The 25,511-nt window shown below is 34.4% G+C and overlaps 1 protein-coding gene across 1 annotated transcript; it reads left to right on the forward strand.

The window, feature by feature from the left end:
- The first annotated feature begins 228 nt into the window (after window positions 1-228).
- LOC139547196 (uncharacterized) lies at window positions 229-25,511 on the forward strand. The gene is made up of 5 exons (XM_071356287.1): window positions 229-476; window positions 713-863; window positions 951-995; window positions 24,781-24,808; window positions 25,023-25,511. The coding sequence occupies exons 1-5, from the start codon at window positions 319-321 to the stop codon at window positions 25,166-25,168; spliced, it is 528 nt and encodes a 175-aa protein (XP_071212388.1). The 5' UTR covers window positions 229-318; the 3' UTR covers window positions 25,169-25,511.

The raw sequence follows: 25,511 nt of genomic DNA on the forward strand, positions 1-25,511 counted from the left end.
TCGCTGCCAAAGGGGCTTCAACAAAGTACAGAGTAAAGGGTCTGAATACTTATGTTAATGTGATATCTCCGTTTTTTTATTTTTTATAAATTCGCAAAAAAAATAAATTTTAAACAACATTTTTTTGCTTTGTCATTATGGGGTATTGTGTGTAGATTGATGAGGGGGGGAAACTATTTAATCAATTTTAGAATAAGGCTGTAACGTAACAAAAAGTCAAGGGGTCTGAATACTTTCCGAATGCCCTGTAAATATGCTATGTAACATCTGTTTGACTCTTTATAGAAGGAGCGTCTGAACACCTCCAGTACAGTGGGGATGGAAGAGGTGAAGGAGAGGGGGACTGAGGGAGGAGAGGAACAGCCTACATCCCTCATTACTGAGGAGGAGGAGAATGAAGGGATGGGAGCAGCATTCTCTCCTCAGACTCCTGCTAGAATGAAAGCTGTGTCCAGCACCCCAACCTTCTCCCTGAAGTAAGACATCACATGCATAGTTCAAACAGAAGTTAACCTAGGCTGGGTCTGAAATGGCACCCTATTTGGTGCACTACTTCTGACCAGGTCCCAGGTCAAAAGTAGTGCACCCTGGGCTCTGGTGAAAAGTAGTACACTACAGAGGGAAAAGGGTGTCATTTGAGATGCAGTCCTCCCAGTTGTATATAAATGCTTACTTACTTATGTATATGAATGAGTGTTTATAATATCTCCAGCAGTAGCCACAGTGGGTCACCTAGTCACCTAGACGGATCCACAGTGAAATCCCCAGGCTTCCTGTTCTCCATGAGCTCAGCTCCTAGCCCCACCACCACCGACTTCTCTGGCTTCCACTGTGGCTTTGAACTGGGCTCAGGCCAGGAGGAAGTGAGGGAACATCAAAAACACTTTTTTACAATGATGATCAATCCAATAACTCTTTATATTAAACTCTAATATTGTGTTTCATTGTAGGAGCCTCCTTTCCCCTTCAGCAGCTCATATTTCAGCAGTGAAAAGGTACCATTATATATGCTGTTATATGTTATTCTCTGTAGTGTCAGTATCAGACATAATGCTGAACTTGGCTCATTATATATGCTGTTATATGTTATTCTCTGTAGTGTCAGTATCAGACATAATGCTGAACTTGGCTCATTATATATGCTGTTATATGTTATTCTCTGTAGTGTCAGTATCAGACATAATGCTGAACTTGGCTCATTATATATGCTGTTATATGTTATTCTCTAGTGTCAGTATCGTACATAAGGCTGAACTTGGCTCATTATATATGCTGTTATATGTTATTCTCTGTAGTGTCAGTATCGTACATAAGGCTGAACTTGGCACATTATATATGCTGTTATATGTTATTCTCTAGTGTCAGTATCGTACATAATGCTGAACTTGGCTCATTATATATGCTGTTATATGTTATTCTCTGTAGTGTCAGTATCGTACATAAGGCTGAACTTGGCTCATTATATATGCTGTTATATGTTATTCTCTAGTGTCAGTATCGTACATAATGCTGAACTTGGCTCATTATATATGCTGTTATATGTTATTCTCTGTAGTGTCCGTATCAGACATAATGCTGAACTTGGCTCATTAAATATGCTGTTATATGTTATTCTCTGTAGTGTCAGTATCGTACATAAGGCTGAACTTGGCTCATTATATATGCTGTTATATGTTATTCTCTGTAGTGTCAGTATCAGACATAATGCTGAACTTGGCTCATTAAATATGCTGTTATATGTTATTCTCTGTAGTGTCAGTATCGTACATAAGGCTGAACTTGGCTGATTATACAGTATATGCTGTTATATGTTATTCTCTGTAGTGTCAGTATCGCACATAAGGCTGAACTTGGCTCATTATATATGCTGTTATATGTTATTCTCTGTAGTGTCAGTATCGTACATAAGGCTGAACTTGGCTCATTATATATGCTGTTATATGTTATTCTCTGTAGTGTCAGTATCAGACATAATGCTGAACTTGGCTCATTATATATGCTGTTATATGTTATTCTCTGTAGTGTCAGTATCGTACATAAGGCTGAACTTGGCTGATTATACAGTATATGCTGTTATATGTTATTCTCTGTAGTGTCAGTATCAGACATAATGCTGAACTTGGCTCATTATATATGCTGTTATATGTTATTCTCTGTAGTGTCAGTATCGTACATAAGGCTGAACTTGGCTCATTATATATGCTGTTATATGTTATTCTCTGTAGTGTCAGTATCAGTACATAATGCTGAACTTGGCTCATTATATATGCTGTTATATGTTATTCTCTGTAGTGTCAGTATCAGTACATAATGCTGAACTTGGCTCATTATATATGCTGTTATATGTTATTCTCTGTAGTGTCAGTATCAGTACATAATGCTGAACTTGGCTCATATACAGTATATGCTGTTATATGTTATTCTCTGTAGTGTCAGTATCGTACATAAGGCTGAACTTGGCTCATTATATATGCTGTTATATGTTATTCTCTGTAATGTCAGTATCGTACATAAGGCTGAACTTGGCTCATTATATATGCTGTTATATGTTATTCTCTGTAGTGTCAGTATCAGTACATAATGCTGAACTTGGCTCATTATATATGCTGTTATATGTTATTCTCTGTAGTGTCAGTATCGTACATAAGGCTGAACTTGGCTCATTATATATGCTGTTATATGTTATTCTCTAGTGTCAGTATCGTACATAATGCTGAACTTGGCTCATTATATATGCTGTTATATGTTATTCTCTGTAGTGTCAGTATCGTACATAAGGCTGAACTTGGCTCATTATATATGCTGTTATATGTTATTCTCTGTAGTGTCAGTATCGTACATAATGCTGAACTTGGCTCATTATATATGCTGTTATATGTTATTCTCTGTAGTGTCAGTATCAGACATAATGCTGAACTTGGCTCATTAAATATGCTGTTATATGTTATTCTCTGTAGTGTCAGTATCGTACATAAGGCTGAACTTGGCTGATTATACAGTATATGCTGTTATATGATATTCTCTGTAGTGTCAGTATCAGACATAATGCTGAACTTGGCTCATTATATATGCTGTTATATGTTATTCTCTGTAGTGTCAGTATCAGACATAATGCTGAACTTGGCTCATTATATATGCTGTTATATGTTATTCTCTGTAGTGTCAGTATCGTACATAAGGCTGAACTTGGCTCATTATATATGCTGTTATATGTTATTCTCTGTAATGTCAGTATCGTACATAAGGCTGAACTTGGCTCATTATATATGCTGTTATATGTTATTCTCTGTAGTGTCTGTATCGTACATAATGCTGAACTTGGCTCATTATATATGCTGTTATATGTTATTCTCTGTAGTGTCAGTATCGTACATAAGGCTGAACTTGGCTCATTATATATGCTGTTATATGTTATTCTCTAGTGTCAGTATCGTACATAATGCTGAACTTGGCTCATTATATATGCTGTTATATGTTATTCTCTGTAGTGTCAGTATCGTACATAAGGCTGAACTTGGCTCATTATATATGCTGTTATATGTTATTCTCTAGTGTCAGTATCGTACATAATGCTGAACTTGGCTCATTATATATGCTGTTATATGTTATTCTCTGTAGTGTCAGTATCAGACATAATGCTGAACTTGGCTCATTAAATATGCTGTTATATGTTATTCTCTGTAGTGTCAGTATCGTACATAAGGCTGAACTTGGCTCATTATATATGCTGTTATATGTTATTCTCTGTAGTGTCAGTATCGTACATAAGGCTGAACTTGGCTGATTATACAGTATATGCTGTTATATGTTATTCTCTGTAGTGTCAGTATCAGTACATAATGCTGAACTTGGCTGATTATACAGTATATGCTGTTATATGTTATTCTCTGTAGTGTCAGTATCGTACATAAGGCTGAACTTGGCTCATTATATATGCTGTTATATTTTATTCTCTGTAGTGTCAGTATCGTACATAAGGCTGAACTTGGCTCATTATATATGCTGTTATATGTTATTCTCTGTAGTGTCAGTATCGTACATAAGGCTGAACTTGGCTGATTATACAGTATATGCTGTTATATGTTATTCTCTGTAGTGTCAGTATCAGACATAATGCTGAACTTGGCTCATTATATATGCTGTTATATGTTATTCTCTGTAGTGTCAGTATCAGACATAATGCTGAACTTGGCTCATTATATATGCTGTTATATGTTATTCTCTGTAGTGTCAGTATCGTACATAAGGCTGAACTTGGCACATTATATATGCTGTTATATGTTATTCTCTGTAGTGTCAGTATCGTACATAATGCTGAACTTGGCTCATTATATATGCTGTTATATGTTATTCTCTGTAGTGTCAGTATCGTACATAAGGCTGAACTTGGCACATTATATATGCTGTTATATGTTATTCTCTAGTGTCAGTATCGTACATAATGCTGAACTTGGCTCATTATATATGCTGTTATATGTTATTCTCTGTAGTGTCAGTATCGTACATAAGGCTGAACTTGGCTCATTATATATGCTGTTATATGTTATTCTCTAGTGTCAGTATCGTACATAATGCTGAACTTGGCTCATTATATATGCTGTTATATGTTATTCTCTGTAGTGTCAGTATCAGACATAATGCTGAACTTGGCTCATTAAATATGCTGTTATATGTTATTCTCTGTAGTGTCAGTATCGTACATAAGGCTGAACTTGGCTCATTATATATGCTGTTATATGTTATTCTCTGTAGTGTCAGTATCAGACATAATGCTGAACTTGGCTCATTAAATATGCTGTTATATGTTATTCTCTGTAGTGTCAGTATCGTACATAAGGCTGAACTTGGCTGATTATACAGTATATGCTGTTATATGTTATTCTCTGTAGTGTCAGTATCGTACATAAGGCTGAACTTGGCTCATTATATATGCTGTTATATGTTATTCTCTGTAGTGTCAGTATCGTACATAAGGCTGAACTTGGCTCATTATATATGCTGTTATATGTTATTCTCTGTAGTGTCAGTATCAGACATAATGCTGAACTTGGCTCATTATATATGCTGTTATATGTTATTCTCTGTAGTGTCAGTATCGTACATAAGGCTGAACTTGGCTGATTATACAGTATATGCTGTTATATGTTATTCTCTGTAGTGTCAGTATCAGACATAATGCTGAACTTGGCTCATTATATATGCTGTTATATGTTATTCTCTGTAGTGTCAGTATCGTACATAAGGCTGAACTTGGCTCATTATATATGCTGTTATATGTTATTCTCTGTAGTGTCAGTATCAGACATAATGCTGAACTTGGCTCATTATATATGCTGTTATATGTTATTCTCTGTAGTGTCAGTATCGTACATAATGCTGAACTTGGCTCATTATATATGCTGTTATATGTTATTCTCTGTAGTGTCAGTATCAGACATAATGCTGAACTTGGCTCATTATATATGCTGTTATATGTTATTCTCTGTAGTGTCAGTATCGTACATAAGGCTGAACTTGGCTCATTATATATGCTGTTATATGTTATTCTCTGTAATGTCAGTATCGTACATAAGGCTGAACTTGGCTCATTATATATGCTGTTATATGTTATTCTCTGTAGTGTCAGTATCGTACATAATGCTGAACTTGGCTCATTATATATGCTGTTATATGTTATTCTCTGTAGTGTCAGTATCGTACATAAGGCTGAACTTGGCACATTATATATGCTGTTATATGTTATTCTCTAGTGTCAGTATCGTACATAATGCTGAACTTGGCTCATTATATATGCTGTTATATGTTATTCTCTGTAGTGTCAGTATCGTACATAAGGCTGAACTTGGCTCATTATATATGCTGTTATATGTTATTCTCTAGTGTCAGTATCGTACATAATGCTGAACTTGGCTCATTATATATGCTGTTATATGTTATTCTCTGTAGTGTCAGTATCAGACATAATGCTGAACTTGGCTCATTAAATATGCTGTTATATGTTATTCTCTGTAGTGTCAGTATCGTACATAAGGCTGAACTTGGCTCATTATATATGCTGTTATATGTTATTCTCTGTAGTGTCAGTATCAGACATAATGCTGAACTTGGCTCATTAAATATGCTGTTATATGTTATTCTCTGTAGTGTCAGTATCGTACATAAGGCTGAACTTGGCTGATTATACAGTATATGCTGTTATATGTTATTCTCTGTAGTGTCAGTATCGTACATAAGGCTGAACTTGGCTCATTATATATGCTGTTATATGTTATTCTCTGTAGTGTCAGTATCGTACATAAGGCTGAACTTGGCTCATTATATATGCTGTTATATGTTATTCTCTGTAGTGTCAGTATCAGACATAATGCTGAACTTGGCTCATTATATATGCTGTTATATGTTATTCTCTGTAGTGTCAGTATCGTACATAAGGCTGAACTTGGCTGATTATACAGTATATGCTGTTATATGTTATTCTCTGTAGTGTCAGTATCAGACATAATGCTGAACTTGGCTCATTATATATGCTGTTATATGTTATTCTCTGTAGTGTCAGTATCGTACATAAGGCTGAACTTGGCTCATTATATATGCTGTTATATGTTATTCTCTGTAGTGTCAGTATCAGACATAATGCTGAACTTGGCTCATTATATATGCTGTTATATGTTATTCTCTGTAGTGTCAGTATCGTACATAATGCTGAACTTGGCTCATTATATATGCTGTTATATGTTATTCTCTGTAGTGTCAGTATCAGACATAATGCTGAACTTGGCTCATTATATATGCTGTTATATGTTATTCTCTGTAGTGTCAGTATCGTACATAAGGCTGAACTTGGCTCATTATATATGCTGTTATATGTTATTCTCTGTAATGTCAGTATCGTACATAAGGCTGAACTTGGCTCATTATATATGCTGTTATATGTTATTCTCTGTAGTGTCAGTATCGTACATAATGCTGAACTTGGCTCATTATATATGCTGTTATATGTTATTCTCTGTAGTGTCAGTATCGTACATAAGGCTGAACTTGGCTCATTATATATGCTGTTATATGTTATTCTCTAGTGTCAGTATCGTACATAATGCTGAACTTGGCTCATTATATATGCTGTTATATGTTATTCTCTGTAGTGTCAGTATCGTACATAAGGCTGAACTTGGCTCATTATATATGCTGTTATATGTTATTCTCTAGTGTCAGTATCGTACATAATGCTGAACTTGGCTCATTATATATGCTGTTATATGTTATTCTCTGTAGTGTCAGTATCAGACATAATGCTGAACTTGGCTCATTAAATATGCTGTTATATGTTATTCTCTGTAGTGTCAGTATCGTACATAAGGCTGAACTTGGCTGATTATACAGTATATGCTGTTATATGTTATTCTCTGTAGTGTCAGTATCGTACATAAGGCTGAACTTGGCTCATTATATATGCTGTTATATTTTATTCTCTGTAGTGTCAGTATCGTACATAAGGCTGAACTTGGCTCATTATATATGCTGTTATATGTTATTCTCTGTAGTGTCAGTATCGTACATAAGGCTGAACTTGGCTGATTATACAGTATATGCTGTTATATGTTATTCTCTGTAGTGTCAGTATCAGTACATAATGCTGAACTTGGCTCATTATATATGCTGTTATATGTTATTCTCTGTAGTGTCAGTATCAGACATAATGCTGAACTTGGCTCATTATATATGCTGTTATATGTTATTCTCTGTAGTGTCAGTATCGTACATAAGGCTGAACTTGGCTCATTATATATGCTGTTATATGTTATTCTCTGTAATGTCAGTATCGTACATAAGGCTGAACTTGGCTCATTATATATGCTGTTATATGTTATTCTCTGTAGTGTCAGTATCAGTACATAATGCTGAACTTGGCTCATTATATATGCTGTTATATGTTATTCTCTGTAGTGTCAGTATCGTACATAAGGCTGAACTTGGCTCATTATATATGCTGTTATATGTTATTCTCTGTAGTGTCAGTATCAGTACATAATGCTGAACTTGGCTCATTATATATGCTGTTATATGTTATTCTCTGTAGTGTCAGTATCGTACATAAGGCTGAACTTGGCTCATTATATATGCTGTTATATGTTATTCTCTAGTGTCAGTATCGTACATAATGCTGAACTTGGCTCATTATATATGCTGTTATATGTTATTCTCTGTAGTGTCAGTATCAGACATAATGCTGAACTTGGCTCATTAAATATGCTGTTATATGTTATTCTCTGTAGTGTCAGTATCGTACATAAGGCTGAACTTGGCTCATTATATATGCTGTTATATGTTATTCTCTGTAGTGTCAGTATCGTACATAAGGCTGAACTTGGCTCATTATATATGCTGTTATATTTTATTCTCTGTAGTGTCAGTATCGTACATAAGGCTGAACTTGGCTCATTATATATGCTGTTATATGTTATTCTCTGTAGTGTCAGTATCGTACATAAGGCTGAACTTGGCTGATTATACAGTATATGCTGTTATATGTTATTCTCTGTAGTGTCAGTATCAGACATAATGCTGAACTTGGCTCATTATATATGCTGTTATATGTTATTCTCTGTAGTGTCAGTATCAGTACATAATGCTGAACTTGGCTCATTATATATGCTGTTATATGTTATTCTCTGTAGTGTCAGTATCGTACATAAGGCTGAACTTGGCTCATTATATATGCTGTTATATGTTATTCTCTGTAATGTCAGTATCGTACATAAGGCTGAACTTGGCTCATTATATATGCTGTTATATGTTATTCTCTGTAGTGTCAGTATCGTACATAATGCTGAACTTGGCTCATTATATATGCTGTTATATGTTATTCTCTGTAGTGTCAGTATCGTACATAAGGCTGAACTTGGCTCATTATATATGCTGTTATATGTTATTCTCTAGTGTCAGTATCGTACATAATGCTGAACTTGGCTCATTATATATGCTGTTATATGTTATTCTCTGTAGTGTCAGTATCGTACATAATGCTGAACTTGGCTCATTATATATGCTGTTATATGTTATTCTCTAGTGTCAGTATCGTACATAATGCTGAACTAGGCTCATTATATATGCTGTTATATGTTATTCTCTGTAGTGTCAGTATCAGACATAATGCTGAACTTGGCTCATTAAATATGCTGTTATATGTTATTCTCTGTAGTGTCAGTATCGTACATAAGGCTGAACTTGGCTCATTATATATGCTGTTATATGTTATTCTCTGTAGTGTCAGTATCGTACATAAGGCTGAACTTGGCTGATTATACAGTATATGCTGTTATATGTTATTCTCTGTAGTGTCAGTATCGTACATAATGCTGAACTTGGCTGATTATACAGTATATGCTGTTATATGTTATTCTCTGTAGTGTCAGTATCGTACATAAGGCTGAACTTGGCTCATTATATATGCTGTTATATTTTATTCTCTGTAGTGTCAGTATCGTACATAAGGCTGAACTTGGCTCATTATATATGCTGTAATATGTTATTCTCTGTAGTGTCAGTATCGTACATAATGCTGAACTTGGCTGATTATACAGTATATGCTGTTATATGTTATTCTCTGTAGTGTCAGTATCAGACATAATGCTGAACTTGGCTCATTATATATGCTGTTATATGTTATTCTCTGTAGTGTCAGTATCAGACATAATGCTGAACTTGGCTCATTATATATGCTGTTATATGTTATTCTCTGTAGTGTCAGTATCGTACATAAGGCTGAACTTGGCACATTATATATGCTGTTATATGTTATTCTCTAGTGTCAGTATCGTACATAATGCTGAACTTGGCTCATTATATATGCTGTTATATGTTATTCTCTGTAGTGTCAGTATCGTACATAAGGCTGAACTTGGCTCATTATATATGCTGTTATATGTTATTCTCTGTAGTGTCAGTATCGTACATAAGGCTGAACTTGGCTCATTATATATGCTGTTATATGTTATTCTCTGTAGTGTCAGTATCAGACATAATGCTGAACTTGGCTCATTATATATGCTGTTATATGTTATTCTCTGTAGTGTCAGTATCGTACATAAGGCTGAACTTGGCTGATTATACAGTATATGCTGTTATATGTTATTCTCTGTAGTGTCAGTATCAGACATAATGCTGAACTTGGCTCATTATATATGCTGTTATATGTTATTCTCTGTAGTGTCAGTATCGTACATAAGGCTGAACTTGGCTCATTATATATGCTGTTATATGTTATTCTCTGTAGTGTCAGTATCAGACATAATGCTGAACTTGGCTCATTATATATGCTGTTATATGTTATTCTCTGTAGTGTCAGTATCGTACATAATGCTGAACTTGGCTCATTATATATGCTGTTATATGTTATTCTCTAGTGTCAGTATCGTACATAATGCTGAACTTGGCTCATTATATATGCTGTTATATGTTATTCTCTGTAGTGTCAGTATCGTACATAAGGCTGAACTTGGCTCATTATATATGCTGTTATATGTTATTCTCTGTAGTGTCAGTATCAGACATAATGCTGAACTTGGCTCATTAAATATGCTGTTATATGTTATTCTCTGTAGTGTCAGTATCGTACATAAGGCTGAACTTGGCTGATTATACAGTATATGCTGTTATATGTTATTCTCTGTAGTGTCAGTATCGTACATAAGGCTGAACTTGGCTCATTATATATGCTGTTATATTTTATTCTCTGTAGTGTCAGTATCGTACATAAGGCTGAACTTGGCTCATTATATATGCTGTTATATGTTATTCTCTGTAGTGTCAGTATCGTACATAAGGCTGAACTTGGCTGATTATACAGTATATGCTGTTATATGTTATTCTCTGTAGTGTCAGTATCAGACATAATGCTGAACTTGGCTCATTATATATGCTGTTATATGTTATTCTCTGTAGTGTCAGTATCAGACATAATGCTGAACTTGGCTCATTATATATGCTGTTATATGTTATTCTCTGTAGTGTCAGTATCGTACATAAGGCTGAACTTGGCTCATTATATATGCTGTTATATGTTATTCTCTGTAATGTCAGTATCGTACATAAGGCTGAACTTGGCTCATTATATATGCTGTTATATGTTATTCTCTGTAGTGTCAGTATCGTACATAATGCTGAACTTGGCTCATTATATATGCTGTTATATGTTATTCTCTGTAGTGTCAGTATCGTACATAAGGCTGAACTTGGCTCATTATATATGCTGTTATATGTTATTCTCTAGTGTCAGTATCGTACATAATGCTGAACTTGGCTCATTATATATGCTGTTATATGTTATTCTCTGTAGTGTCAGTATCGTACATAAGGCTGAACTTGGCTCATTATATATGCTGTTATATGTTATTCTCTAGTGTCAGTATCGTACATAATGCTGAACTTGGCTCATTATATATGCTGTTATATGTTATTCTCTGTAGTGTCAGTATCAGACATAATGCTGAACTTGGCTCATTAAATATGCTGTTATATGTTATTCTCTGTAGTGTCAGTATCGTACATAAGGCTGAACTTGGCTCATTATATATGCTGTTATATGTTATTCTCTGTAGTGTCAGTATCGTACATAAGGCTGAACTTGGCTCATTATATATGCTGTTATATTTTATTCTCTGTAGTGTCAGTATCGTACATAAGGCTGAACTTGGCTCATTATATATGCTGTTATATGTTATTCTCTGTAGTGTCAGTATCGTACATAAGGCTGAACTTGGCTGATTATACAGTATATGCTGTTATATGTTATTCTCTGTAGTGTCAGTATCAGACATAATGCTGAACTTGGCTCATTATATATGCTGTTATATGTTATTCTCTGTAGTGTCAGTATCAGACATAATGCTGAACTTGGCTCATTATATATGCTGTTATATGTTATTCTCTGTAGTGTCAGTATCGTACATAAGGCTGAACTTGGCTCATTATATATGCTGTTATATGTTATTCTCTGTAATGTCAGTATCGTACATAAGGCTGAACTTGGCTCATTATATATGCTGTTATATGTTATTCTCTGTAGTGTCAGTATCGTACATAATGCTGAACTTGGCTCATTATATATGCTGTTATATGTTATTCTCTGTAGTGTCAGTATCGTACATAAGGCTGAACTTGGCTCATTATATATGCTGTTATATGTTATTCTCTAGTGTCAGTATCGTACATAATGCTGAACTTGGCTCATTATATATGCTGTTATATGTTATTCTCTGTAGTGTCAGTATCGTACATAAGGCTGAACTTGGCTCATTATATATGCTGTTATATGTTATTCTCTAGTGTCAGTATCGTACATAATGCTGAACTTGGCTCATTATATATGCTGTTATATGTTATTCTCTGTAGTGTCAGTATCAGACATAATGCTGAACTTGGCTCATTAAATATGCTGTTATATGTTATTCTCTGTAGTGTCAGTATCGTACATAAGGCTGAACTTGGCTCATTATATATGCTGTTATATGTTATTCTCTGTAGTGTCAGTATCGTACATAAGGCTGAACTTGGCTGATTATACAGTATATGCTGTTATATGTTATTCTCTGTAGTGTCAGTATCGTACATAATGCTGAACTTGGCTGATTATACAGTATATGCTGTTATATGTTATTCTCTGTAGTGTCAGTATCGTACATAAGGCTGAACTTGGCTCATTATATATGCTGTTATATTTTATTCTCTGTAGTGTCAGTATCGTACATAAGGCTGAACTTGGCTCATTATATATGCTGTTATATGTTATTCTCTGTAGTGTCAGTATCGTACATAAGGCTGAACTTGGCTGATTATACAGTATATGCTGTTATATGTTATTCTCTGTAGTGTCAGTATCAGACATAATGCTGAACTTGGCTCATTATATATGCTGTTATATGTTATTCTCTGTAGTGTCAGTATCAGACATAATGCTGAACTTGGCTCATTATATATGCTGTTATATGTTATTCTCTGTAGTGTCAGTATCAGACATAATGCTGAACTTGGCTCATTATATATGCTGTTATATGTTATTCTCTGTAGTGTCAGTATCGTACATAAGGCTGAACTTGGCTGATTATATATGCTGTTATATGTTATTCTCTAGTGTCAGTATCAGTACATAATGCTGAACTTGGCTCATTATATATGCTGTTATATGTTATTCTCTGTAGTGTCAGTATCAGTACATAATGCTGAACTTGGCTCATTATATATGCTGTTATATGTTATTCTCTGTAGTGTCAGTATCGTACATAATGCTGAACTTGGCTCATTATATATGCTGTTATATGTTATTCTCTGTAGTGTCAGTATCAGACATAATGCTGAACTTGGCTCATTATATATGCTGTTATATGTTATTCTCTGTAGTGTCAGTATCGTACATAATGCTGAACTTGGCTCATTATATATGCTGTTATATGTTATTCTCTAGTGTCAGTATCAGACATAAGGTTCAACTTGGCTCATTATATATGCTGTTATATGTTATTCTCTGTAGTGTCAGTATCAGACATAATGCTGAACTTGGCTCATTATATATGCTGTTATATGTTATTCTCTGTAGTGTCAGTATCGTACATAAGGCTGAACTTGGCACATTATATATGCTGTTATATGTTATTCTCTAGTGTCAGTATCGTACATAATGCTGAACTTGGCTCATTATATATGCTGTTATATGTTATTCTCTGTAGTGTCAGTATCGTACATAAGGCTGAACTTGGCTCATTATATATGCTGTTATATGTTATTCTCTAGTGTCAGTATCGTACATAATGCTGAACTTGGCTCATTATATATGCTGTTATATGTTATTCTCTGTAGTGTCAGTATCAGACATAATGCTGAACTTGGCTCATTAAATATGCTGTTATATGTTATTCTCTGTAGTGTCAGTATCGTACATAAGGCTGAACTTGGCTGATTATACAGTATATGCTGTTATATGTTATTCTCTGTAGTGTCAGTATCGTACATAAGGCTGAACTTGGCTCATTATATATGCTGTTATATGTTATTCTCTGTAGTGTCAGTATCGTACATAAGGCTGAACTTGGCTCATTATATATGCTGTTATATGTTATTCTCTGTAGTGTCAGTATCAGACATAATGCTGAACTTGGCTCATTATATATGCTGTTATATGTTATTCTCTGTAGTGTCAGTATCGTACATAAGGCTGAACTTGGCTGATTATACAGTATATGCTGTTATATGTTATTCTCTGTAGTGTCAGTATCAGACATAATGCTGAACTTGGCTCATTATATATGCTGTTATATGTTATTCTCTGTAGTGTCAGTATCGTACATAAGGCTGAACTTGGCTCATTATATATGCTGTTATATGTTATTCTCTGTAGTGTCAGTATCAGACATAATGCTGAACTTGGCTCATTATATATGCTGTTATATGTTATTCTCTGTAGTGTCAGTATCGTACATAATGCTGAACTTGGCTCATTATATATGCTGTTATATGTTATTCTCTGTAGTGTCAGTATCGTACATAATGCTGAACTTGGCTCATTATATATGCTGTTATATGTTATTCTCTGTAGTGTCAGTATCAGACATAATGCTGAACTTGGCTCATTATATATGCTGTTATATGTTATTCTCTGTAGTGTCAGTATCAGACATAATGCTGAACTTGGCTCATTATATATGCTGTTATATGTTATTCTCTGTAGTGTCAGTATCGTACATAAGGCTGAACTTGGCTGATTATATATGCTGTTATATGTTATTCTCTAGTGTCAGTATCAGACATAATGCTGAACTTGGCTCATTATATATGCTGTTATATGTTATTCTCTGTAGTGTCAGTATCAGACATAATGCTGAACTTGGCTCATTATATATGCTGTTATATGTTATTCTCTGTAGTGTCAGTATCAGACATAATGCTGAACTTGGCTCATTATATATGCTGTTATATGTTATTCTCTGTAGTGTCAGTATCGTACATAAGGCTGAACTTGGCTCATTATATATGCTGTTATATGTTATTCTCTGTAGTGTCAGTATCGTACATAATGCTGAACTTGGCTCATTATATATGCTGTTATATGTTATTCTCTGTAGTGTCAGTATCGTACATAAGGCTGAACTTGGCTCATTATATATGCTGTTATATGTTATTCTCTAGTGTCAGTATCGTACATAATGCTGAACTTGGCTCATTATATATGCTGTTATATGTTATTCTCTGTAGTGTCAGTATCGTACATAAGGCTGAACTTGGCTCATTATATATGCTGTTATATGTTATTCTCTAGTGTCAGTATCGTACATAATGCTGAACTTGGCTCATTATATATGCTGTTATATGTTATTCTCTGTAGTGTCAGTATCAGACATAATGCTGAACTTGGCTCATTAAATATGCTGTTATATGTTATTCTCTGTAGTGTCAGTATCGTACATAAGGCTGAACTTGGCTCATTATATATGCTGTTATATGTTATTCTCTGTAGTGTCAGTATCGTACATAAGGCTGAACTTGGCTCATTATATATGCTGTTATATTTTATTCTCTGTAGTGTCAGTATCGTACATAAGGCTGAACTTGGCTCATTATATATGCTGTTATATGTTATTCTCTGTAGTGTCAGTATCGTACATAAGGCTGAACTTGGCTGATTATACAGTATATGCTGTTATATGTTATTCTCTGTAGTGTCAGTATCAGACATAATGCTGAACTTGGCTCATTATATATGCTGTTATATGTTATTCTCTGTAGTGTCAGTATCAGACATAATGCTGAACTTGGCTCATTATATATGCTGTTATATGTTATTCTCTGTAGTGTCAGTATCGTACATAAGGCTGAACTTGGCTCATTATATATGCTGTTATATGTTATTCTCTGTAATGTCAGTATCGTACATAAGGCTGAACTTGGCTCATTATATATGCTGTTATATGTTATTCTCTGTAGTGTCAGTATCGTACATAATGCTGAACTTGGCTCATTATATATGCTGTTATATGTTATTCTCTGTAGTGTCAGTATCGTACATAAGGCTGAACTTGGCTCATTATATATGCTGTTATATGTTATTCTCTAGTGTCAGTATCGTACATAATGCTGAACTTGGCTCATTATATATGCTGTTATATGTTATTCTCTGTAGTGTCAGTATCGTACATAAGGCTGAACTTGGCTCATTATATATGCTGTTATATGTTATTCTCTAGTGTCAGTATCGTACATAATGCTGAACTTGGCTCATTATATATGCTGTTATATGTTATTCTCTGTAGTGTCAGTATCAGACATAATGCTGAACTTGGCTCATTAAATATGCTGTTATATGTTATTCTCTGTAGTGTCAGTATCGTACATAAGGCTGAACTTGGCTCATTATATATGCTGTTATATGTTATTCTCTGTAGTGTCAGTATCGTACATAAGGCTGAACTTGGCTGATTATACAGTATATGCTGTTATATGTTATTCTCTGTAGTGTCAGTATCGTACATAATGCTGAACTTGGCTGATTATACAGTATATGCTGTTATATGTTATTCTCTGTAGTGTCAGTATCGTACATAAGGCTGAACTTGGCTCATTATATATGCTGTTATATTTTATTCTCTGTAGTGTCAGTATCGTACATAAGGCTGAACTTGGCTCATTATATATGCTGTTATATGTTATTCTCTGTAGTGTCAGTATCGTACATAAGGCTGAACTTGGCTGATTATACAGTATATGCTGTTATATGTTATTCTCTGTAGTGTCAGTATCAGACATAATGCTGAACTTGGCTCATTATATATGCTGTTATATGTTATTCTCTGTAGTGTCAGTATCAGACATAATGCTGAACTTGGCTCATTATATATGCTGTTATATGTTATTCTCTGTAGTGTCAGTATCAGACATAATGCTGAACTTGGCTCATTATATATGCTGTTATATGTTATTCTCTGTAGTGTCAGTATCGTACATAAGGCTGAACTTGGCTGATTATATATGCTGTTATATGTTATTCTCTAGTGTCAGTATCAGACATAATGCTGAACTTGGCTCATTATATATGCTGTTATATGTTATTCTCTGTAGTGTCAGTATCAGACATAATGCTGAACTTGGCTCATTATATATGCTGTTATATGTTATTCTCTGTAGTGTCAGTATCGTACATAATGCTGAACTTGGCTCATTATATATGCTGTTATATGTTATTCTCTGTAGTGTCAGTATCAGACATAATGCTGAACTTGGCTCATTATATATGCTGTTATATGTTATTCTCTGTAGTGTCAGTATCGTACATAATGCTGAACTTGGCTCATTATATATGCTGTTATATGTTATTCTCTAGTGTCAGTATCAGACATAAGGTTCAACTTGGCTCATTATATATGCTGTTATATGTTATTCTCTGTAGTGTCAGTATCAGACATAATGCTGAACTTGGCTCATTATATATGCTGTTATATGTTATTCTCTGTAGTGTCAGTATCGTACATAAGGCTGAACTTGGCACATTATATATGCTGTTATATGTTATTCTCTAGTGTCAGTATCGTACATAATGCTGAACTTGGCTCATTATATATGCTGTTATATGTTATTCTCTGTAGTGTCAGTATCGTACATAAGGCTGAACTTGGCTCATTATATATGCTGTTATATGTTATTCTCTAGTGTCAGTATCGTACATAATGCTGAACTTGGCTCATTATATATGCTGTTATATGTTATTCTCTGTAGTGTCAGTATCAGACATAATGCTGAACTTGGCTCATTAAATATGCTGTTATATGTTATTCTCTGTAGTGTCAGTATCGTACATAAGGCTGAACTTGGCTGATTATACAGTATATGCTGTTATATGTTATTCTCTGTAGTGTCAGTATCGTACATAAGGCTGAACTTGGCTCATTATATATGCTGTTATATGTTATTCTCTGTAGTGTCAGTATCGTACATAAGGCTGAACTTGGCTCATTATATATGCTGTTATATGTTATTCTCTGTAGTGTCAGTATCAGACATAATGCTGAACTTGGCTCATTATATATGCTGTTATATGTTATTCTCTGTAGTGTCAGTATCGTACATAAGGCTGAACTTGGCTCATTATATATGCTGTTATATGTTATTCTCTGTAGTGTCAGTATCGTACATAATGCTGAACTTGGCTCATTATATATGCTGTTATATGTTATTCTCTGTAGTGTCAGTATCGTACATAATGCTGAACTTGGCTCATTATATATGCTGTTATATGTTATTCTCTGTAGTGTCAGTATCAGACATAATGCTGAACTTGGCTCATTATATATGCTGTTATATGTTATTCTCTGTAGTGTCAGTATCAGACATAATGCTGAACTTGGCTCATTATATATGCTGTTATATGTTATTCTCTGTAGTGTCAGTATCGTACATAAGGCTGAACTTGGCTGATTATATATGCTGTTATATGTTATTCTCTAGTGTCAGTATCAGACATAATGCTGAACTTGGCTCATTATATATGCTGTTATATGTTATTCTCTGTAGTGTCAGTATCAGACATAATGCTGAACTTGGCTCATTATATATGCTGTTATATGTTATTCTCTGTAGTGTCAGTATCAGACATAATGCTGAACTTGGCTCATTATATATGCTGTTATATGTTATTCTCTGTAGTGTCAGTATCGTACATAAGGCTGAACTTGGCTCATTAAATATGCTGTTATATGTTATTCTCTGTAGTGTCAGTATCAGACATAATGCTGAACTTGGCTCATTATATATGCTGTTATATGTTATTCTCTGTAGTGTCAGTATCGTACATAAGGCTGAACTTGGCTCATTATATATGCTGTTATATGTTATTCTCTAGTGTCAGTATCGTACATAATGCTGAACTTGGCTCATTATATATGCTGTTATATGTTATTCTCTGTAGTGTCAGTATCAGACATAATGCTGAACTTGGCTCATTAAATATGCTGTTATATGTTATTCTCTGTAGTGTCAGTATCGTACATAAGGCTGAACTTGGCTCATTATATATGCTGTTATATGTTATTCTCTGTAGTGTCAGTATCGTACATAAGGCTGAACTTGGCTGATTATACAGTATATGCTGTTATATGTTATTCTCTGTAGTGTCAGTATCGTACATAATGCTGAACTTGGCTCATTATATATGCTGTTATATGTTATTCTCTAGTGTCAGTATCAGACATAAGGTTCAACTTGGCTCATTATATATGCTGTTATATGTTATTCTCTGTAGTGTCAGTATCAGACATAATGCTGAACTTGGCTCATTATATATGCTGTTATATGTTATTCTCTGTAGTGTCAGTATCGTACATAAGGCTGAACTTGGCACATTATATATGCTGTTATATGTTATTCTCTAGTGTCAGTATCGTACATAATGCTGAACTTGGCTCATTATATATGCTGTTATATGTTATTCTCTGTAGTGTCAGTATCGTACATAAGGCTGAACTTGGCTCATTATATATGCTGTTATATGTTATTCTCTAGTGTCAGTATCGTACATAATGCTGAACTTGGCTCATTATATATGCTGTTATATGTTATTCTCTGTAGTGTCAGTATCAGACATAATGCTGAACTTGGCTCATTAAATATGCTGTTATATGTTATTCTCTGTAGTGTCAGTATCGTACATAAGGCTGAACTTGGCTGATTATACAGTATATGCTGTTATATGTTATTCTCTGTAGTGTCAGTATCGTACATAAGGCTGAACTTGGCTCATTATATATGCTGTTATATGTTATTCTCTGTAGTGTCAGTATCGTACATAAGGCTGAACTTGGCTCATTATATATGCTGTTATATGTTATTCTCTGTAGTGTCAGTATCAGACATAATGCTGAACTTGGCTCATTATATATGCTGTTATATGTTATTCTCTGTAGTGTCAGTATCGTACATAAGGCTGAACTTGGCTGATTATACAGTATATGCTGTTATATGTTATTCTCTGTAGTGTCAGTATCAGACATAATGCTGAACTTGGCTCATTATATATGCTGTTATATGTTATTCTCTGTAGTGTCAGTATCGTACATAAGGCTGAACTTGGCTCATTATATATGCTGTTATATGTTATTCTCTGTAGTGTCAGTATCAGACATAATGCTGAACTTGGCTCATTATATATGCTGTTATATGTTATTCTCTGTAGTGTCAGTATCGTACATAATGCTGAACTTGGCTCATTATATATGCTGTTATATGTTATTCTCTGTAGTGTCAGTATCGTACATAATGCTGAACTTGGCTCATTATATATGCTGTTATATGTTATTCTCTGTAGTGTCAGTATCAGACATAATGCTGAACTTGGCTCATTATATATGCTGTTATATGTTATTCTCTGTAGTGTCAGTATCAGACATAATGCTGAACTTGGCTCATTATATATGCTGTTATATGTTATTCTCTGTAGTGTCAGTATCGTACATAAGGCTGAACTTGGCTGATTATATATGCTGTTATATGTTATTCTCTAGTGTCAGTATCAGACATAATGCTGAACTTGGCTCATTATATATGCTGTTATATGTTATTCTCTGTAGTGTCAGTATCAGACATAATGCTGAACTTGGCTCATTATATATGCTGTTATATGTTATTCTCTGTAGTGTCAGTATCAGACATAATGCTGAACTTGGCTCATTATATATGCTGTTATATGTTATTCTCTGTAGTGTCAGTATCGTACATAAGGCTGAACTTGGCTCATTAAATATGCTGTTATATGTTATTCTCTGTAGTGTCAGTATCAGACATAATGCTGAACTTGGCTCATTATATATGCTGTTATATGTTATTCTCTGTAGTGTCAGTATCGTACATAAGGCTGAACTTGGCTCATTATATATGCTGTTATATGTTATTCTCTAGTGTCAGTATCGTACATAATGCTGAACTTGGCTCATTATATATGCTGTTATATGTTATTCTCTGTAGTGTCAGTATCAGACATAATGCTGAACTTGGCTCATTAAATATGCTGTTATATGTTATTCTCTGTAGTGTCAGTATCGTACATAAGGCTGAACTTGGCTCATTATATATGCTGTTATATGTTATTCTCTGTAGTGTCAGTATCGTACATAAGGCTGAACTTGGCTGATTATACAGTATATGCTGTTATATGTTATTCTCTGTAGTGTCAGTATCGTACATAATGCTGAACTTGGCTGATTATACAGTATATGCTGTTATATGTTATTCTCTGTAGTGTCAGTATCGTACATAAGGCTGAACTTGGCTCATTATATATGCTGTTATATTTTATTCTCTGTAGTGTCAGTATCGTACATAAGGCTGAACTTGGCTCATTATATATGCTGTTATATGTTATTCTCTGTAGTGTCAGTATCGTACATAAGGCTGAACTTGGCTGATTATACAGTATATGCTGTTATATGTTATTCTCTGTAGTGTCAGTATCAGACATAATGCTGAACTTGGCTCATTATATATGCTGTTATATGTTATTCTCTGTAGTGTCAGTATCAGACATAATGCTGAACTTGGCTCATTATATATGCTGTTATATGTTATTCTCTGTAGTGTCAGTATCAGACATAATGCTGAACTTGGCTCATTATATATGCTGTTATATGTTATTCTCTGTAGTGTCAGTATCGTACATAAGGCTGAACTTGGCTGATTATATATGCTGTTATATGTTATTCTCTAGTGTCAGTATCAGACATAATGCTGAACTTGGCTCATTATATATGCTGTTATATGTTATTCTCTGTAGTGTCAGTATCAGACATAATGCTGAACTTGGCTCATTATATATGCTGTTATATGTTATTCTCTGTAGTGTCAGTATCGTACATAATGCTGAACTTGGCTCATTATATATGCTGTTATATGTTATTCTCTGTAGTGTCAGTATCAGACATAATGCTGAACTTGGCTCATTATATATGCTGTTATATGTTATTCTCTGTAGTGTCAGTATCGTACATAATGCTGAACTTGGCTCATTATATATGCTGTTATATGTTATTCTCTAGTGTCAGTATCAGACATAAGGTTCAACTTGGCTCATTATATATGCTGTTATATGTTATTCTCTGTAGTGTCAGTATCAGACATAATGCTGAACTTGGCTCATTATATATGCTGTTATATGTTATTCTCTGTAGTGTCAGTATCGTATATAAGGCTGAACTTGGCACATTATATATGCTGTTATATGTTATTCTCTAGTGTCAGTATCGTACATAATGCTGAACTTGGCTCATTATATATGCTGTTATATGTTATTCTCTGTAGTGTCAGTATCGTACATAAGGCTGAACTTGGCTCATTATATATGCTGTTATATGTTATTCTCTAGTGTCAGTATCGTACATAATGCTGAACTTGGCTCATTATATATGCTGTTATATGTTATTCTCTGTAGTGTCAGTATCAGACATAATGCTGAACTTGGCTCATTAAATATGCTGTTATATGTTATTCTCTGTAGTGTCAGTATCGTACATAAGGCTGAACTTGGCTGATTATACAGTATATGCTGTTATATGTTATTCTCTGTAGTGTCAGTATCGTACATAAGGCTGAACTTGGCTCATTATATATGCTGTTATATGTTATTCTCTGTAGTGTCAGTATCGTACATAAGGCTGAACTTGGCTCATTATATATGCTGTTATATGTTATTCTCTGTAGTGTCAGTATCAGACATAATGCTGAACTTGGCTCATTATATATGCTGTTATATGTTATTCTCTGTAGTGTCAGTATCGTACATAAGGCTGAACTTGGCTGATTATACAGTATATGCTGTTATATGTTATTCTCTGTAGTGTCAGTATCAGACATAATGCTGAACTTGGCTCATTATATATGCTGTTATATGTTATTCTCTGTAGTGTCAGTATCGTACATAAGGCTGAACTTGGCTCATTATATATGCTGTTATATGTTATTCTCTGTAGTGTCAGTATCAGACATAATGCTGAACTTGGCTCATTATATATGCTGTTATATGTTATTCTCTGTAGTGTCAGTATCGTACATAATGCTGAACTTGGCTCATTATATATGCTGTTATATGTTATTCTCTGTAGTGTCAGTATCGTACATAATGCTGAACTTGGCTCATTATATATGCTGTTATATGTTATTCTCTGTAGTGTCAGTATCAGACATAATGCTGAACTTGGCTCATTATATATGCTGTTATATGTTATTCTCTGTAGTGTCAGTATCAGACATAATGCTGAACTTGGCTCATTATATATGCTGTTATATGTTATTCTCTGTAGTGTCAGTATCGTACATAAGGCTGAACTTGGCTGATTATATATGCTGTTATATGTTATTCTCTAGTGTCAGTATCAGACATAATGCTGAACTTGGCTCATTATATATGCTGTTATATGTTATTCTCTGTAGTGTCAGTATCAGACATAATGCTGAACTTGGCTCATTATATATGCTGTTATATGTTATTCTCTGTAGTGTCAGTATCAGACATAATGCTGAACTTGGCTCATTATATATGCTGTTATATGTTATTCTCTGTAGTGTCAGTATCGTACATAAGGCTGAACTTGGCTCATTAAATATGCTGTTATATGTTATTCTCTGTAGTGTCAGTATCAGACATAATGCTGAACTTGGCTCATTATATATGCTGTTATATGTTATTCTCTGTAGTGTCAGTATCAGACATAATGCTGAACTTGGCTCATTATATATGCTGTTATATGTTATTCTCTGTAGTGTCAGTATCGTACATAATGCTGAACTTGGCTCATTATATATGCTGTTATATGTTATTCTCTGTAGTGTCAGTATCAGACATAATGCTGAACTTGGCTCATTATATATGCTGTTATATGTTATTCTCTGTAGTGTCAGTATCGTACATAAGGCTGAACTTGGCTGATTATACAGTATATGCTGTTATATGTTATTCTCTGTAGTGTCAGTATCAGACATAATGCTGAACTTGGCTCATTATATATGCTGTTATATGTTATTCTCTGTAGTGTCAGTATCGTACATAAGGCTGAACTTGGCTCATTATATATGCAGTTATATGTTATTCTCTAGTGTCAGTATCAGACATAAGGTTCAACTTGGCTCATTATATATGCTGTTATATGTTATTCTCTGTAGTGTCAGTATCGTACATAAGGCTGAACTTGGCTCATTATATATGCTGTTATATGTTATTCTCTGTAGTGTCAGTATCGTACATAATGCTGAACTTGGCTCATTATATATGCTGTTATATGTTATTCTCTGTAGTGTCAGTATCGTACATAAGGCTGAACTTGGCTCATTATATATGCTGTTATATGTTATTCTCTGTAGTGTCAGTATCGTACATAAGGCTGAACTTGGCTCATTATATATGCTGTTATATGTTATTCTCTGTAGTGTCAGTATCAGACATAATGCTGAACTTGGCTCATTATATATGCTGTTATATGTTATTCTCTGTAGTGTCAGTATCGTACATAATGCTGAACTTGGCTCATTATATATGCTGTTATATGTTATTCTCTGTAGTGTCAGTATCGTACATAAGGCTGAACTTGGCTGATTATACAGTATATGCTGTTATATGTTTTTCTCTGTAGTGTCAGTATCAGACATAATGCTGAACTTGGCTCATTATATATGCTGTTATATGTTATTCTCTGTAGTGTCAGTATCAGACATAATGCTGAACTTGGCTAATTTATTACCGTTTTATTTTTGTCATCTTAGAAACCATCAGGATCCAAATCGCCATCAGGTGGGAAATTGTGTCTGCTATTAATAAAGTTCTGCTTGTCATACTTTTCAAAAGTCATTCTTTTTTAGTTGGAGTGCTGATCTAGAATCAGTTTTGCCTTTAAAATGAAAATGACTGGACATGGGGAAACTGATCCTATATCGGCGACATTTTATAAATACAGACCCTGATGTGATTCTTCCTCTGTGTAATAGCAATATGTATGTTGTTGAAGGCTTCCTGTTTGCTCGGCCCGAGTCGGAGAAGTCAGAAGATGGATTTGAGTTCCCCTTCAGCTCTAAGAGTCCTGGTCAACCGTCAACCAGCAGAGAGAAAGGATCAGGGGCTGGGGACTCCTTCCCTTTCTCCTTTAACTTCTAGCACATCTTACTGTAAAGATTAATGTATGCTTCAAATGGCACCCTATTCCCTATATAGTGCTCTACTTTTGCTCAGGGCCATGTAGTGTACTAGGGCAATAGGGTGCCATTTGGATGCATCCTGAGATTCTTCCACGTTACTGTACATGAGTTCATTTCCTGTTTGGTTATTTCTAGAAATATGCAGAGGACTTCAACATAACGCTTTGTTCTCTATGATATGTTGTTGTTATGCACTGCAGATCTGTTTTATCGCTTGTTAATATTTACTTTAGTCATTAGTTGAATCAACTGTTGTATGAAAAGTACTACCTCATAAGATAAAGTACCATCTAGACTTAAAC

The sequence above is a fragment of the Salvelinus alpinus genome, chromosome 20, assembly GCF_045679555.1.
Source record: "Salvelinus alpinus chromosome 20, SLU_Salpinus.1, whole genome shotgun sequence".
Classification (NCBI taxonomy): Eukaryota; Metazoa; Chordata; class Actinopteri; order Salmoniformes; family Salmonidae; genus Salvelinus; species Salvelinus alpinus.

What these genes read in the sequence shown, in the direction of transcription:
- LOC139547196 (XM_071356287.1), top strand. Translation starts at nt 319, where the DNA reads ATGGAAGAGGTGAAGGAGAGGGGGACTGAGGGAGGAGAGGAACAGCCT. An exon ending in TGGGCTCAGGCCAGGAGGAA is followed by an intron (nt 864 to 950) that starts GTGAGGGAACAT and finishes GTTTCATTGTAG; the next exon opens with GAGCCTCCTTTCCCCTTCAG. An exon ending in CATATTTCAGCAGTGAAAAG is followed by an intron (nt 996 to 24,780) that starts GTACCATTATAT and finishes TTGTCATCTTAG; the next exon opens with AAACCATCAGGATCCAAATC.